The sequence below is a fragment of the Syngnathus typhle genome, linkage group LG9, assembly GCF_033458585.1.
Source record: "Syngnathus typhle isolate RoL2023-S1 ecotype Sweden linkage group LG9, RoL_Styp_1.0, whole genome shotgun sequence".
NCBI classification, from domain to species: Eukaryota; Metazoa; Chordata; class Actinopteri; order Syngnathiformes; family Syngnathidae; genus Syngnathus; species Syngnathus typhle.
The window spans coordinates 1382218-1400000 of record NC_083746.1 but is presented as its reverse complement, the minus strand read 5'-3'; the positions used below and the strand labels follow the sequence as shown (position 1 = coordinate 1400000).

At 48.6% G+C, this 17783-nt stretch overlaps 2 protein-coding genes across 10 annotated transcripts in view; one reads left to right on the top strand and one right to left on the bottom strand.

The window, feature by feature from the left end:
• Positions 1 to 1383: 1383 nt before the first annotated feature.
• On the top strand, positions 1384 to 3588 carry LOC133159616 (twist-related protein 2-like). Its single transcript, XM_061286776.1, has 2 exons — positions 1384 to 2254; positions 3273 to 3588. The coding sequence occupies exon 1, from the start codon at positions 1669 to 1671 to the stop codon at positions 2218 to 2220; it is 552 nt and encodes a 183-aa protein (XP_061142760.1). The 5' UTR covers positions 1384 to 1668; the 3' UTR covers positions 2221 to 2254; positions 3273 to 3588.
• Positions 3589 to 4384: 796 nt separating this feature from the next.
• LOC133159614 (histone deacetylase 4-like) overlaps positions 4385 to 17783 on the bottom strand; it is a 37831-nt gene continuing 24432 nt past the window's right edge. For 7 of the 9 annotated variants that reach the window (XM_061286774.1, XM_061286773.1, XM_061286775.1 and 4 more), the window contains 10 exons: positions 17235 to 17342; positions 15749 to 15804; positions 15578 to 15665; positions 14740 to 14859; positions 14583 to 14680; positions 12480 to 12598; positions 11973 to 12106; positions 8430 to 8514; positions 8053 to 8194; positions 6403 to 7967 (listed from right to left, as the gene is read on the bottom strand). In XM_061286774.1, the coding sequence (XP_061142758.1) occupies positions 7928 to 7967; positions 8053 to 8194; positions 8430 to 8514; positions 11973 to 12106; positions 12480 to 12598; positions 14583 to 14680; positions 14740 to 14859; positions 15578 to 15665; positions 15749 to 15804; positions 17235 to 17342 (990 nt within the window). In that variant the 3' untranslated portion in view covers positions 6403 to 7927. Of the gene's footprint in view, positions 5176 to 5276; positions 5384 to 6402; positions 7968 to 8052; positions 8195 to 8429; positions 8515 to 11972; positions 12107 to 12479; positions 12599 to 14582; positions 14681 to 14739; positions 14860 to 15577; positions 15666 to 15748; positions 15805 to 17234; positions 17343 to 17783 lie in introns of those variants that run through there. The other 2 variants (XR_009715720.1, XR_009715719.1) reach the window with 2 other exon arrangements.

The following is a 17783-nucleotide window of genomic DNA, read 5'->3' as shown; positions in this document are numbered from 1 at the left end:
TCACGCGGACACTCCATTAGGTACACCGCCATTTTCAGGTGTACCTAATCACAGGCCACTTTATTAGGGAAATATCATGGTCAAAGCTTAACTGAAAGTGAAAAGTGCCACACCCGCCCTCACCCCCACTTTCTGATTGGCTGTTTGATCTGTGACGTCACTCGGACACTCCATTAGGTACACCACCGTTTTCAAGTGTACCTAATAACAGGCCACTTTATTAGGGAAATATCATGGTCAAAGGTCACAGGTGTCAAGCTCCAGTCCTCGGGGCCGCGTTCCAATATGTTTTTCAAGTTACCCTCGTTAAACGCACCTGCGTGAAAAGTTTTAGCTCCTTTCACGATCAGCAGGAGCTAAAACTTTTCACGCAGGTGCACTTAACGAGGGAAGCACACGGACACTCCATTAGGTACGCCGCCATTTTCAAGTGTACCTAATCACAGGCCACTTTATTAGGGAAATATCATGGTCAACGCTTAACTGAAAGTGAAAAGTGCCACACCCGCCCTCACCCCCACTTTCTGATTGGCTGTTTGATTTGTGACGTCACGCGGACACTCCATTAGGTACACCGCCAATTTCAAGTTTACCTAATAACAGGCCACTTTATTAGGGAAATATCATGGTCAACGCTTAACTGAAAGTGAAAAGTGCCACACCCGCCCTCACCCCCACTTTCTGATTGGCTGTTGGATTTGTGACGTCACGCGGACACTCCATTAGGTACGCCGCCATTTTCAGGTGTAACTAATAACAGGCCACTTTATTAGGGAAATATCATGGTCAAAGGTCACGGGTGTCAAGCTCCAGTCCTCGGGGCCGCGTTCTAATATGTTTTCCAAGTGACCCTCGTTAAACGCACCTGCGTGAAAAGTTTTAGCTCCTTTCACGTTCAGCAGGAGATAAAACTTTTCACGCAGGTGCAATTAACGAGGGAAGCACACGGACACTCCATTAGGTACACCGCCATTTTCAAGTGTACCTAATCACAGGGCACTTTATTAGGGAAAAATGTGTATAAATAATAATATAATAAATAAACATAAACATAAAATAATAAACATGACATGTCAGATGAAGAGCTGGACCTCGTATGTATGGACTTTCCTCTCCTTTAAGGTGCATTTTAGAAGCCTGTGATGAAAGATTGATCTTCTTGTCTCTGTTTGTTATCCTTAAGATGGACCGATTTTCTTTAAGTTTTGCGTTTGATGGCAACGGGGCCTCGTTTGGTGAGGTTGCAAAGGTGACGTTGGAATAACCGAGTGAAAGAATTCAAGAAAGTTCCAGAGTTGCACTATCGTGAAGAAGCAGGAGGGCGCATGCAGGCTCCCCCTCCAGCTGCAAAAGCCCTCCCCTTCCAGCCTCCAAACTATTTAGCATCCCAACCCGGGATGAGGTTTCCCCCCCAAAAAACACTTGGGAAAAACTTCCTGCGCGAGGAGAAGGCATGCCAAAGTGCACTCGGACGCCTTTGAAGTAAGCCAGGGCACGGCAGGGCACGGAAGGCAGGGCAGGGCGCGCGCGGAGGGCTTCGGCTTCTTCCTCCCATCTTGTCGGATACTTTTTTGTGGGGCGGCGGGGGGGCTTTTGCAATTCGTCACCACGGCTTCCAAGGTGGACGTCGCGTTCCCCTCGCTCCCCTTGCATTTCTTCAAGCGAGAAATGGAAGAAGGTTCCGGATCCCCGGTGTCCCCGGCGGACAGCCTGGGCACCAGCGAGGAGGAGGCTGAGCGCCGACGGCCCGGCAAGCAGCGCTGCGCGCGCAAGCGGAGGCCCAGCAAAAAGTCCGGCGGCGGCGGCGGCGGTGAAGACAGCTGCGGCAGCGGCGGCAGCGGCGGCGGAAGCCCGGCGCCCCTGAAGCGCAGCAAGAAGCCCAGCCCCGGCGTCGTCGGCACCCCCGGGAGCCAGTCGTACGAGGAGCTGCAGAACCAGCGGGTGCTGGCCAACGTGCGCGAGCGCCAACGGACGCAGTCGCTCAACGAAGCCTTCGCGTCTCTGCGTAAAATCATCCCCACGCTGCCTTCGGACAAGCTGAGCAAGATCCAGACGCTCAAGTTGGCGTCGCGCTACATCGACTTCCTGTGTCAGGTGCTGCAGAGCGACGAGATGGACAACAAGATGTCCAGCTGCAGCTACGTGGCCCACGAGAGACTCAGCTACGCCTTCTCCGTGTGGAGGATGGAGGGCGCTTGGTCCATGTCCACCTCGCATTAAAGGGAGGGCGCGCGCCGGGTGCGATGCCAAAGAGGTGCGTCGCCTGCCACACACGTCACGTCACGCAGCACATTTACAACGCGTGCTCACTCAAAAGAAGGCCCAGTCATGCACATCTCAGTTGCACCTTTCTCAGAGAATCCAATCAGTTTGGATCCCTTCCTTCCAAGACGTTTTGCTTTGTATTTTGTTCAAAACGGGAACGCCCCTGCATGGGTGTGATAACATCATTTGTTTTACCCGCTCGCCCATTAGATCACTTATTATCTTAGTTGGACATTATGATCCTATAAAGCCTAGTGTTGGCAATATTATCGGCCATATATCGGCTTGCGGGAAGGATAAATAAATATCCGAAAATAGAAAAAGCGGAGGGCAAAAAGAAAAATCCTTTAAAAATAACAAGTAAAAGGGAAATCAGATTGTGTCAAAAATATTAGGCATTGGTGGCTGAAAGCTTTTTGCTTTTCAATCCGAGTCCATTAATTACATCTAATATGGAATAGTGTTCATGAAAAGACCATTTTGTTTTACGCAGCAGGCATTTGCTTTTTACCTCATTGTTTTTTCGCCTGCATGCATGATGGCTGGCTGGCTGCAACAGGCCATGCACTGCTGTGTGCGCACCGCAGGAATGAGTGCATGGCGGCCAGGACAAAATGCACCATTACCGTGTTAAACGAACAGATCGTTTGTAGCCTTGCGCATGCACGCTTGCAAGATCCAAGAAACAAATTCGAATCATCAGTTCTTTACAAGAAAATAATCGGTAGAATAACGTCAAAGTATTCTAAAATATGATTTGTCACAATAAATACAAATAAAACCTGCATTCCCTATAGTTTGTGAGTTCTTGTCAAGTCTGTATCTGTAACTCAACTATGTAAAAAAAAAAAAAAAAGGCTTAAGATGTTCAGAAAATGAAAAAAAAAACCGGAACTCTCGCTCAAAGACGCATCGTTAATGTCAACATTGAAGGTTGACGTTTCATGTCATTTGGATTTGGAACACCTTGAATGAAAGCTGATCCTGATCCACTTCTTCTCTTGCAGACTGTCGTCGAGAGCCAAAGGGACTATCACGAAGAGCCCGTGGACGTCATGTGCCGCACTCGCGTGCATTGAGAAGCGTCACGCGCGCATGCGTGGCCGCAGCCAGCACGCTGCCTCTGACAGGACGTGACGTGACGTTGTCCGCTTGCTGTCACGTGACAGCAAAAGTCAAAAAGAAGGATGCAAATCAATTTCACTTGGACATGTGTACAGAATGATGTCCAAAGTGCGCCTATAGCCTGCAAAGGGACGTGATCCCCGTCAAGTCTTTTTTTGTACATTTTGCTTATTTATTAAAACATATTTTTGAAGGAAACCTTGTGCAGCTTTTTTTTTTTTTTTTATGTGACAAGGAGAATTTTTCAACTGAGAAACACTTTCTGGACCACACTTGTGCTGATTACATTTCCATGTATGCAGCATTCATTATGAGGGCCAAAACACAAAGTTTGGCCTTGGATAATGGAGCCCCCACTACCCCCCCCCCCCCCCCCCCGACAATAATCATAAAAGTCACGTTTATTAACAGCAGAGGGAACTTGAGCCACTTTCAACCCTGAACACATAAAAAAAAAAAAAAAAAAAAAAAGCTTGTCTGCTAAAACGTGTGGCAATGAGCTGAAAGCAAGATCGAAACTACAACGTAGAAAATACACACATCACACACACATGCACAGAAAAGTATAGCCTCACACCTGGCATTCTTTTCCTCTCATAATGCGTGGCGTCTTAGTCTTCTTCAAAACGTTCGAAATCATTTGCTGAACGAAGGTGATGTTTGATTTCATACAGCATTTTTTTAAACAAACAAACAAAAAAAAACCTTGATGAAAAAAAAACCCTCTAATCTAATCTGATACAGAAATGCATCATACATGTGTTTACAAATGTTATTGTTAGTTGCAGCTGGGGCGTGATGTGGCTTTGCATTGTTGGTGTGGAAAAAAAAAAAAGAAAAAAAAAAAAAGGAAAGAAATGCTTGAAGTTGCACATTAACAGTGTTACCATTCCCTTTTTTTGCACTCTTTATTTTGTGCTGGACTTTTGGCGCTGGTTCTGGCTCGCTCGCTCGCTCGCTCGCCGCCGGCCGCGCCCGCTTCTCGGCGGGAGCCCGTTTGATACGGGCTCATTATTCATCTGAGCGGCTCCCAATCACCCGGGGCCACGCTGCTCGGCTGGGGCAGGAGATCCAGATGTTTCCTGTAAAAACGGCATGGAAAAACGCGACGACATTTTCATTTACCTCCCACGGCCGGCTTTTCGTCCGTAGAAAGAAGCAGGGCAACAACATGGGACTTGTTTCTTTTGCCCAATTCCGATTTGGACTCGGTGTCCTCTTCGCAGAAACACTTCAAAATAGGTGAAGTGATGTGTTGTGTCATGCCAAGCCAAGAGGCAGCGTAGTCTGGGCTATTGCACAAATGTCTTTGCTTCCTTTTCCATGACGAGCGAGCATCCCTGAAGTAATCAAGCCTCATCAGCCTCTTCTGCTTTGGCACATTGCTCTGACAGTTTGACCTCAGCACAGAGCATCTTGCAAACGGATCTAACTTAAGCGTCCGTGTTGTCAGCCAAACAATAATTACAGTTTTTACGAGCGGAGCGCTCCGACCGAAATACCAAATCTAACCGGGGAATATTTGCAAGGCTTGTCGGAACGGCAACAAGCCATCCGGCGCGTAAACAGAGCGAGCCCTTCCTTTTCACTCTGCTCGTTTCAGGGCCTGACGGAGGCGGTCCAGGCGTTTTGTTTTCCACATCGACGACGAGGGGAGAACGTTCTCCCCTGGGCTCATCAGCGACAATGATGGCCGGCCGCAGAGGTCAACGCCAGCTTTTACGTGCGGGCCGTGCCGGACCACCCCCGGAGAATGTAGCCAAAATAACGGAGCCTCCCCTGTTTCTAAACAGAGAGAATGGACAGCAACAAAAAAGGTCATCACCAAAGTGGTCAAAGAGGATGGGCCAAAAAGTAAGGGGCCTAAAGCTAAGCCTGCCGTCTACCTTTTCCAAGTCTTCTTTTGCGACCCATCCAAAACACCATTGTAATGAGCGTCATCTGTAATTAGTCACGCTGGCCCGAGCGACATCACTCATTTAGACACTGAAACCTGCAATTAAAATGTGCTGTGTGATGAGTCCAGCTGGGTGGACACACACACACGCGCGCACACACACACACACACCCGGGTGGCTGCGTAATGATAGAGCCAACTGACAACGGCAGACGCTGAGGCCGCAGACCGCAATGTCATAGTGAGGAATCAAGTGGGGGGAAAAAAAAAAAGCAAGATAGCGAAGGCGGGGCTTTGGTATTGCCATCATTCAATGTGTCATGACGTTTGTGCGCTTTGTTGTGGCGACCCAACCGCCATCTTGCGGGCAGGCCTCCAGGAAGAAGGAGGCTTCTCCACCTCCCCGGTGACCCGACTTTGCGGCGGGGTCACGGGGTTACGCGTCCGCATGCGGTGGTGCTGATGATGACGAATGCGGGCACACCCGATCATCGGATGTCTCCAAACGATTAACCTGAGTGATTCTCCTGCGGTGTGGAGTGTGCTCCAAAAGACTTGCCAGAAAACGATCACAATGTTTGCAAAGGGCAAAGGTTGGCAAAGCCATTCTTTTTAGTTGTGGGCTGCCTTACAAGTATTTTTTCATATTCAACCTTAGCATAGCCCACTTTAGCTTAGCAGAAGGTCCACGACCCGTTAGGTGGTTTGGAGCTGGCGCATTCTTGAGCGCCGTCTCCCTTCCGGGCTCGTCGCCAAATGATTTACACAATCGGAGGCGCTAACAAAGGCCGAGGCGGCCGCCGTGGCTATTGACACGAAGTCGCGATGAGACAAAAGCGGTGCCGGAATGCGTGTTTATTTGAGGAGGAGCAGGAGGTACTCGTATTTGCTTTGGAAACGTGTTGTCTTTGCGTTAGTTCCGCCACCGACGGGGATTCTCGTCTGTTTATTTGGAGACAAGCTCAAACCTTTGACCTTCGCCCACGGGTGGCACAACTAGCATGGGACCCTGGACGCCGGTTCAAAATATGCTTTAGCTAGCCACTTGCTAAATATCAATTCTATTCATCAAATGTCTTGACAGCCTGGTTGCTCGAGCTAAACATATTCAGACGTTTATGAAATGTAAAATCCAGATTTAATGTTGGTCTCAGTTTTTTTTTGAATGATTCAAATGTAACAGGTGCCATATAAAAAAAATGCATGTTCAGCAATAGACAAGGAGCGTTTGGAAAAGTACAAATATGCGCAAGACTAAAGGAAGCAGACCAGCCCATGGGCATCCCAAATGACGGCGCGTAAAAAAAGAAAAGAAAGCAAAATGGAAGCGAGGACAACAAACGGCATCTTCAGGCGGCCTACTATGTACACGCAACATACTCATTATACAATATAATCATTTCTTTTTCATATATAGTATACAACTCTACTATGAACAGACGATGCACAATTGTATACAAAGTAGAAACCCGCACACACAAAGCCTTTAGTCCATTTCCAGACCCTCATGAGTCTTGTCAGCTTTGTGACAAAATATACACAATGAGAAAGAAAAAGGTCACAACATCCCTGCAACGGTGCACAAAACAAAAGTTTGTGCTCGGAAAATTGATGTCAAAATGTCCAACAAACCACAAAAATGCACTTTTGAGAGCTAACGATGATCTCAATGTTGGGGCAAAGATGAAAGTTGCGCAAGATGTGGCAACACTCCAGTGTTGGGCTAATAAACTCAAAAAGGCAGAAAAAATGCAAGCTACTTGCATACAGAACGTCATTTGGGATCAATAACGTGAAGCCTTTCAAATAGCAATTTGATTGGTGTAAGACGCTTTTAACCTAATTAATAACGTTCAAACATTCTCCGACCATTTCTGTCTCCGTTTTAAAGCGACGCTATCGCTAATGTTGAACAATTTGGAACATGGCTTTCTATTTATCAGTGCATGCTACGCTACGTGTAAGTGCCTCCAATGGACGTTTGGATCTCACCTACCGAGATGAGACTGGAAAAAAAAAACAAGGCCATTTAAGTAAGTAAGTAAGCCTCAAAGGTTGACAAGGCAAGTTTGGTGACGCACACACTCGATGTGTCGCCGAGTCGTGTGGAATCGGGAGACGGCGTTATTTTGGGGCCCCTTTTTAAGGCAAAGCAAGTATCCAAAAATATCCCCCCAAAATAAAAAAAGGCACAAATGCACTCACTCTTCTTCCACACGCTCCGCCATTTTGGAATGAGAAGGACCATGTTGGAAAAAAATGTCACCCAATTGATCTCTTTGTTCCATTCTTTCAGATAATGAAGCTGGGGAAAATGCGGGAAGGTTCCAACCCAAGTGCACAATCACATTCTTCACCACCACCTTTGATGAAAACGTGCTCAAGGATGCGGCCGCTCCGTCTGTATTGTGTCCGTTGTTGACTGGCGTTCAAAAAATAAAATCGGGTGTCACTCGAGTGTGGGGGGGGGGAAGTACTTGGCACTAAAGATGCTCGTGCTCTTCCACTCGTTTCCATTTGTACATATCAAGATAATGCTTGTGCCGACCTGTCCTGTCCAGTCCAGTCCAGTACGCGGTGTGGGATGACACGGGCCGGAGTGGCAAAGTCTCAGTGCTGGAAAAGGCAAACGGGGACGCTTTACACGGGGGCGTCCTCTTCCATCGGTTCCTCTTCAGTCCTGTGCGCACACACAAGTCAGCAAATCCAGAGATGACAGTTTGGCAATTTCGAAAATCAATGAAAAGCATTTCGAGCAAACGTACTTCTTTCCAAAGTGCTTGTTGGCGACGGAGAGCGAGGCCATAGCGGAGACGGTTTCCGCCTCGTCCGCGTCTCGCCGTAGGGCTTCGCTCAATGAGCAAGCCGGCGTGGAGGCAGAGCGTTGTAGTGAGCACCAGTATTTACCTGGGCGCAAACAAAACAAGATTTGGTGAATAAAAAAAATAAAAAAATCACAGAAAAAATATGAATGAAAAAAAATCCACACACAAAAGAAAAAAAAAACCAAATACATTAAAAATAAAAATAATAATTGACCAATTTTTTTAAATGGACTTTTGTGTTTGATTTCCATGCGGACCTTTGTGTGATTTTTGATACAACAGCACATTGACGCATAAAACAGTTCCACTTCACTCACTGTGAGCTTCAAGAACTTTCTCCATCGAGTGGACGGCGTTGGCGTTGGGTCTCCGCTGCAAGACCTCGTCCGGAATGGGCTCCAACTGTTTGGAAAAAATGAAATGGCCACATGACTCTGCAATCCTTTTGTGTATTTAAAGATGGAGACTAATGTAGCAAATTTAGACCACGTTTAATGGTCTATGCTTTTGCTCCTTTCGTTCTGAGCGCTTCTTCTGTAAATCGGGATGAGCTCACTGAGGAGGCCGATTCAAGCGGCCGGCGCATTCTTGCTGCATTTGAATTGGCACAACTATTTGTAAGCGATCCACCAGTAACTCTCCTCCCAGCTCACCTCTGGATGTGAACTCGCGGAACTATGACCACAAAAAAACAAAACACAATATCCTCTTTGTACTGTGACCCACCCCTAGGACACAGACATGGAAACTGCTTGCTCACACCAAATTAGACGTGTGTAGACAAACACATGGCGAATTTTTGTCCGGCAACACATGATGCCGCAAGCTCACTGGCTGCCAATCAATCGAGTGGAGATGCACGCACGTTCATGTTGGCCGTCGGCGGGCAGGCAAGAGCCAAAGAGGAAGATGTCAAGGGCAAGTTGGCTGCCTTCCACCAGGTCCGAATAGTTCTTTTAATTTGAACAAACAGTGTGCGGGCGGGGTCCGTAGCGGTGGAAGGAAGAGGCAGTGCAGGGAGAGGGATACTTTAATCCATCCGTGTCACGCCACGCTACATCACGAGCGCAGGAAAGGAGCGGGTACTTGTGCGTGGACACACGGGATCAACGGTTATTTTGCAAACGTAGACGGAAGCCGCCCGTTGGCGCTGAAAAGAACCAACCATTTTCAAAAACAAGACAATATTGTAGACTTGAAGCCAGAGTGGACCACTATTTGGTCGCAAAGTCACCTTTGAGCCTTCAGGCAAAAGCCCAAAACGATTTGCCGTAACCCCCAGCCCGAAGCCCGCCCGCTCGCTTGAGCTTTCCGTCAAAGGGAGGTCAGGGGTTCTCTGGGGTTTCACGGGGGCTCACCTCAGCCAGCGCTCGGCACGGGGAGGGGGGGGGGTTCTGTCTGCATGACTGACAGCCGGGCCCCATGCTTATAAACTTTAATGGCTCGTGTCAGGGTCCTCTGGGGGTCCCCACCTGGCAGGAATGGCTAGAGAGAAACCCAGAAGGTCCACGGTGACACCAATCCGTCAGTGGTATGAAAAGAAGACGACAAGAACAGTTTGAAGACTTCTACGACACGTTGACCGATGTCCTGGCACGCCGCAGCTAGACGCCGCAACGAGACGCCGCAACGGGACGCCGCAGTGAGACGCCGCGGAAAGCCACGAGCGAGGAATGTGCGCCGGTATAAACATTCCAGGGGGAGGCTGAAAGAAAAACAGTGGAAAGAGGTGGGATTCCACTTGTTCAGCAAAAGAAAAAGGCCGCACAAGGCGGCCATTGTTTACCGTTGCGGCGGCCTACATGTGTTAGCGGTCACCAAAACCTGTTGATTATGTCATGCTAAGTGAGCGGGGCGAAACGGCGTGTGGCGAGCAAAGCAGGTGATCTTTTCCACTGGTGAATTTGAGCGTCTTACTGTAACCGCAGCAAAAACATGCCCAAAAAAGGCACAGACGGGTGCTAGCCATTAGCACATTAATTAGCTTGTTGTAGCCAAATCATTGCTAACAAGCGTGTTTGCTAGCAATCATAAATTAGCTCATCGATAAAGAGCTAATGCTCTTAGCCCGACCACTTTTTATTATAGCGCAGCCTTTCCTAACTTGGCAAAAAAAGGTCTTTCTCGCTCGGAAGGCCAGTAAAAGTACGAGCGCCGCAGGTCGAAGGTCAAAGAGGTCAAGCAGAAATAGAGACTTTCAAAATGGGTCTTTGATTGAATGCAAGAGTTGCTTTTTGGCAATTTGGCAGAAACCTGCAGAGGAGCGCAACCTCGTTGGCTGTCAACTTCAAGTTCCCCATCTTGCCTGTCGTTTGACACATCCAGAAACTTTCAAGCAGAGAAAAAAAAGCACATGGAGCCGACCACGATTGACTCGTGAACTGGGAAAAGCCAAAAAACATCCAAGCAGCGGTCCCTTTTTTTTTTTTCCTTTCTCTTTGGAGCTGCAAAGCGCCATTGATGTTTTCCAGCCGCATTCCAGATCCATTACGGGGACGACCGTTGCTGATATTATGATAAAGCAGTTACTGGCTTCCTGTTTTGATACCATCAGGGATATTTCAGGCTTTTTCCCGGTTGTCAGGTATCAAAATTCCAACAATCTAACCGTGACCCCCCCCCCCCCCCCCCCTCGCTGCTGCCTGACATCACCAGAAATCAAGCCAATTATATTGACGCTGAATCGCTTGCTGTTGGTTACGCTTCAACTTTCCTTGAGCGGCGTTAGTTTTGTGAAGCTATGCTCTAGCTACATTCAAAAAGCGGAGCTAACAATGCCGGACAATTTAGCCAAGTGGCTTGTTATGATAGACGTGAGTGACCATTTCCATGTAAACCTTCAGGCATGTTTGAAAAGAGCATCAGCCATTCCAAGTGGGCAATTCCAAACTCCTTGCATGATGCAAAAATAGAATCCATCATAAAAGCAGCATGAAAAGAACCCAGGTTGGTTTCCTCACGCTCCACTTCAAACAATTACCTCATTTCCCCGTCCGATCTGATCCCAAGGCCCGGACTGACCTCGCCGAAAGAGGTGCGAGGCTAACCGCTTTCAGATGTGCGTCGGCCAGCCAGCGGGCGGGGGCGGCCCCGTGGGGCAATTGACGCTCGACGCCTCCTGCCTATTTTCACATTTTCAGCTCTACGCGCCACTCGTCCATTGACCTCCTGACGGGGGGAAGAAAACGCCGCCACGTCTGGTGCCGTCGAAACTCCTGATCCAATTCAGAATTTTCGAAGCAGTCCTCAGTACAAACTTCACAGCACAAGCTAGCTTTGCTAACTCTTGGCGCAATGGCTGACTAAGCGGGAATCAATCTCGAATGACTTACTTTGATGGCTGACACGCTTACTAGGTTTAGTCAATGTCTAAAAAAACATTTGTTCCCAGGCAACGCGGATCGAGCAATTGTATTAATTGGTGAAAAACTATGAAGTGGAGCACATTTGGACAGCAAGAGATGTAAAGTTAACTCGGTTACATAATCAGGAGCCGAGTGCGAACCGGAGCTCCACTAAGGCAAAAAAGTGGAGGCGGCTATTCTATCGAGCGCCATGAATCGCAGTGCCGGCCGGCCGGCCGCGATCCAGAATCCAACCTACACACGCCCACAATTAACCTTTTGCCCGGAAAGCCTCTCCCAGTGCCGTCTTTCTGGCAGCCTCTGCTGACTTCCTGCCAAGCGTGAAGGACTCTATCTCCGTGTTGACATGAAGCTCCAAATGCCTTGCATACAAAACCCGGGGAAATGTTTCAAATCAAGCAAACAATAGCTGTGATGAATGAGGCTGATTTTTTTCCACACTAATGATGCCCCGCCCCGCCCCTCCCAATCCCGACTCTCTCTCTCTCATCTTACCTCGTTGCCGAGCAGAGCGGAGACGCAGGCCTCAGACGCGTCACATATGGCGGTGAGGTCATGGCCTCCCTCCAGGGCGAGTACCAGCCGACCTCCTGCCAGACCCATCAGCTGCCTGGTCAGGTAGCCGAAACCTGGATATGCAGGAAAACAGAGTGAGAGACGAAAAAAAAGTCAGGGGGAGGCCGATGAAGCTCCCACTTCCTTTCCGGAATTCGATCAAAGAAAACCAAAAAGTGGGCCTGCACATGGCTTAAAAGAAGGGAAGCTCCACATTGAGGGGCTAACGTGTTCTAATGGCGCTGTGCAAGCTACTTTGTGATCTCAAAACATGGGATAGCGAGGGCCTTCTGCACGGTTGCTTTTTTTTGTTGAACAAATTCCGACCGACACGTTCACTACCATTGACGGCTATAGACGTCAAAGTTCAGTTTAGAACTGGGCGGGCAGTGAATGAGTTCATTGTCACATGGCAACACAAGCAAACCAAATCGATGGTGAACTTACATTTGCCGGTCAGCGTGTATCCACCCAAAGGGGGAGCATGTCCGTCCACGGGATCAAACCCAGATGATACCAGAACCATGTCTGGCGCAAACTCGTTGGCTATCGGCATCACCACCGTCCTGCGAGGCAAATGCAGAAACTTTACGACACCGCGCAAATTTGTAGCTAAAGTAAAAAAAATATGTACGACAATTTAAGGCAGGTGCGGAAAGCTTAAATATGCCGAGTCACTTTTTATCTCCCGCATTTCATTAAGAGTTATTTCTGTCATGCGAAAAGGTCGGCGGAACGATACGGCCGCCGACGAGGCCAGACGCCGAGCGCTCCAAGAAACACAAGACTTCCTGAGAAAAGAACTGTCACTCCACCCATTCCGGAGCGCGATCAAAACCACAAAGTCCGGATCAGCAAATAACGATCCCTCAAAATTGACGACATTCCCTTTTGATAGGATCAAACTGGCTCCAATCTTCAAGTTGCTCTGTCAAGTCAAGTCAAAGTCCCTGCTGAGCCTTCCAACGTATTTACCAAGAAACTGAGAGACATCATGAAGAGCAAAACATCACCGCTCAACTCGAAAAGATTATTAAGCAAAACACACACACAGAGCAACTGTGTGTATGCGTGCACGGAAGCGAAAGTCACCGCACGAAGTTCTAGAAAAGGTCATTTGGAACATTTGCAAGCGGTAATAGAAGCTCCTTAAGTAGAAAGCAGAGCGAGGCCAGTTATAATTGCATGGACGTAAAGTAGAGGAGATACTTCTAAAAGTGGGATGGGTGTGGTGAACGACACGCAGCGACTGTTGCAGCTTCGCCGACACCCCGCGGCCAATAAATGCCAGCGAGCTTCCGTTTCAATCCAAGCGGCGCAATCCGACAGGGTTTGAATAAAGGCGGAAAAAGTGTGTTACCGTTCCTCGCGTACCGCAAGTTCACATTGATGTTTCATTTGCTTGGTGAGCGCTTACCACAGGGCCAAACACGTGGTTCCCGGCCACTTTTCGTGGCTAGGGCTCTGGGCGCACATTTTCGAGAGGGGAAGGAGGGAGGGAGGGAGGGAGGGAGGGAGGGAGTCGCTGACATTTAGGCGTGTAGTGTTGCTTGGTGGGGAGCGGCGGAGTACCACAGGGATCCGCCGTAGATCCTCTGTAGTTTCAAATGGCCTTAGGGGCACAGTGACGATCCGCTGTTCGCCCAGGGGAAAAACCTCGACCGCCTCGGAACTCCTCTTCTTCCAACCTTGAGCGACGAGGATGATAAAAGCAGCTGCTCTAATGACTGGTGCCTAACCCCGGCGGAATCGAACCTCGACATGTTCGGCAGGAAGGAGCTGCAGCAATGGCTTTGCAGACTGGCATGTGGGAGGAAGATGGAATTTGGAAGGAAGACTGATCTATTGACCATGTAGGTGTTTTTGGAACACATTTCACAGAGATGCTCCATTTGGAAGGTTTTTTTTTAGATCAAATCTGCAGTTTGGTTGCTTTGTGTATTTATTTATTATCTTTGAGAATGACGTTCTTCATGCAGAGACCGTTTGTTTGTCACGGACACTCTTGCAAATGCTCGATGCGCTTCATAAGAAAACTGCACGTCCGTGTAATCATCTTTTACAATGTGCAAAAGAAGCCATGTTGGTATAAAACCCAGCAAGAGCCGCCAACAAAAAAGCTCCATTGCCAAAGCTTCAGGGCTTCCCCCTTCGTTCATAAAAAACGTCGAGCAGGGCAAGAGACGAGAGACGAGAGAATGAGAGAGTCGAGAGAAAAAAAATGCACTCACACGCACACTAACACTTCAAAGCCATGTCATCTGGCTCCGAGGAGAGCTGCTTTCAATTAACTTTAATTCTTCTCCCCTCTCATTGAGCAAGCCAAAGGAGAGCAGGAGAGAGCCAGCATGAGAGCGAGAGAGGGAGAGAGAGAGAGAGAGCTTCTGGATTTCATTACAGCCAATAATCTTATCTTTTTTCTTGCGGCTCAACCGCGATCCCCTGCAAACGCAACGTGGCACAAGCGGAAGCTTTGGGGCTACGGGGCGTCCCTCCGTCCGTCCGTACGTCGGCCAATCAGCAGTGACAAGAAATTACAGGAAGTCTTACCTGAAAGCCGCCAAGTACTCGGCATCCCCCATGGGTGGTTCGAGTCCTCCGGTGAAGGCCATGTTCACGTTGAAGCCGGTACCGGGACCGCTGCCGACCTAAAGTTGCCAGCGAGTCAGCGAGCAATTCATCAAGAAATACGATTTCGGAATCGTACCTCATCGGGGGCGCCGCTCCCTGGGAAAAAGTTGCCGTCGTCGTAACGATGCAGCGACAGGTAAAGAACGCTGGGGTCCGAGTAGAAAGCTTGCTGAGTGCCGTTGCCGTGGTGAACGTCCTGGTGACGCAAAACCAAAACAGTCAGCTCACACTGGGAAAGTCTCATCAAAACGAGATGTCTTCAAGTAATGCTCAAGATGATCGGAATTCCCTTAAAATGGCCGACTTCCTGTTCCATCTCAGGCCTTCAAACCAAGATGGCCGAATTCCTGTTCCATCTCAGGCCTTCAAACCAACATGGCTGACTTCCTGATCGATGGCAGGCTTGGATCCTTGCAATGGATACAAATTCCCCCCGAAAAGATCTGGTCGACAATATGGTGTCTATTAAAAGACTTGAGAATCTATTACGCAAGAATGTATTTCAATACGCTCCAGTCAAAAAATGTCCCCGTTGTCTGGATGGTGGCAGAGTGGCGCGACAACGTGCTGGCGGGACGGACGGATGGATGGATGATCGGCCAGAGAGGAAATGAAAAGGCCCTTCAAAGGTTTCGGAGAATAGCCACGAGCGGCTTCGGACCGACATATCCCGCTTAGGACGTGGCCGCTCGTCTGCTTAGCGGCACGCTGCACGACCAGTGCGGAAATGTGGCGGCCCTTTCAAACAGCAGGTACCAACAAAATAACAACAACAAAAATCACAGAGCAACAATGGCTCATTTGGATGTAGAGGTGATCTGTTTTTCTGTATATCGCTTATGCAAAGAGAGAACAAAGGTTCAATTTTCACATTTCCTCGGGAGCCGCTCGGGAGTGTTTTGTCTGGAACTCACCCAGTCCACAATGAGGATCTTGCTGACATTGAGCCTCTGTTGCAGGAGCTTGGCCGCGATGGCCACCGAGTTGAAGTAACAGAATCCCCTGAGGACGGAGCCAAGTGAGACACAACGTCAACATTTTGCAAGTCGCCAGCTTTAAAGGACACACACTGACAATTGACTTACATGGGCGTGCTCTCCTCAGCGTGGTGTCCAGGCGGTCGCACCACCGCAAAACCATTCTGGCAGAAGACAACAAAGTGCAGGTCACGCCAGTGCCTTTTCCTATTTTGATCGATTTCCAAGCAGTACGTTTTTCATTATTATTTAGTCATTATTAGTTCATTTTAAAAAGAAAGAAATATTTTATTTCATTATTTATTTGATTTTTTTTTATTTGCCCAGCATTATGAAAAGCGAATATTGATTGGCAAGTCAATTAACATTATGCACCGCTAAATGATCTCCTTGCGCCTCGAAAATTTCCGTTTTGGGCCCATACATACGCAGACTCACACACACACGCACACACACATCACAGTGAGCTAAAAGTGTTTTGTTTTTTTTCCTTGAAGGCAAGTGTTTTGGGGGGACTCCCAGCGCTATAAGGGGACATGAGATAAATGTCCAGGGTGATGTTAAGTGAGGCAAGATGGACTAATGATGTTGAGGCAGCTGCTGTGGATTAGCAGCCAGTCGGGAGATTAGCCCACAGACAACTTGTACAGCTGCCTTGAGAAAAGAAGAAAAAAAAAAAAAAAGAGCTGAGAGACACGAGCGACGTTATTTTTCCAAGTAGCAGAAAAATAGACCAAACGTTGAAACGTCACTGGGGACAAAAACAAACACGGTCGCGAGGGGCGGCCAAGTGCGAGAGGAGACGATTTACGGCGTCCTGCGGCGTCGACAGTTGTCGGCGCAGGTGGAATTTGCTCATTGGGCTCCTCAGACGACCTCGTGTGGAAGCTGGTGTGTGTGTGTGTGCACGCGCATGTGTTAAACTCGGGTTAAGCCGAGGGCAAGTCAATAAAAGTCAACTTTAACCTCGCATTCATAATATTCACACAAGACGTGCTCTTCTTTTCCTAGTTGGAAACAAAGTTGTTGATATTTAAGAGGAGAAACCGTGGCGACCGCTAGGCGAACCAGAATCATACTAATCTACTAAATCGACATCTTATTTGCTATTTACAAATGTTCCCGACAGTCAATCTCCATTTATTTAAAAAAAAAAAAACACAACAGTGTGAACCAATTGTAATGCCCTAAGACACCGGTGTCAAACCCAAGGCCCGGGGGCCCCGATACGGCCCACCACATCATTTTATGTGGCCCGCAAAGGTGGGTGCTAAGCTAACGGCAAGCGCCAAGTCTGCTCAGCAGGTGGCCGCCGCGCGGGCGCAATAAAAGGGGCTCGTTAGTGGGAAGGGCCAACATGCCGCGCGGCGCCCTGCTGCCTTCAAACGCTAAGCAGCCGCTCGTCCAGACAAAGGACGGCGGGCTGGCTGGCTGGCTGGCTGGCTGGCTGGCTGGCTGGCTGGCTGGCTGGCTGGCTGGCTGGCACCGTAGGATGGCGAAGGTCTGCCTCAAAATGGCCTCAACCGACAAATGTAATGCAGGAAGTCTTCTTCAAGCAACCAAAGGAACCTCATTTGTTTGCGAATGGACCAACCTTCAGCTCTCCCGACGCTACTTTAAAGACCAGTTCCACCACCGAGCCGACGGCCAGTCGAGCCGCGCTGGACGAATGGACCTCGTTCCAAATGGTGTCGCTGTCCACCTGGCAAAACACACACGGAGGATTAAAAATATAGAAATAAAGAGGATAAAAGTACCCAGTGTCAGTTCAATTTGTTGCGCCACCATTTCTGTTGCTCATAGCATCTCCTCATAGATGCATTTGGGAAGAGCACATTGCATGAACAACTTCTGGGGTCTTCCAGGAGCAAGCATTGAGAGGAATCCATCGCTGGCAATTGTATTCAAGTGGGCTTGCAGGGGACCAATAGGATGGGAAAAGGGCCAAGATTTGGTGCTTCGAGGCAAGAAGTGATGTTTACGTGCGCATGATGTAAGGAGGGAAAAAAAAAGAAAAGAAAAAAGCGTGCTGCTGTGATGGAATGATGTTTCTCCTCAGGCTGACAGGCTAATTTGAGCCCCCCTTTCCTCTGTGAGCCAGCGTGTGCATTTTGTATGCATGTGTATGACAGGAAGACAACAA

What these genes read in the sequence shown, in the direction of transcription:
- LOC133159616 (XM_061286776.1), top strand. Translation starts at nt 1,669, where the DNA reads ATGGAAGAAGGTTCCGGATCCCCGGTGTCCCCGGCGGACAGCCTGGGC.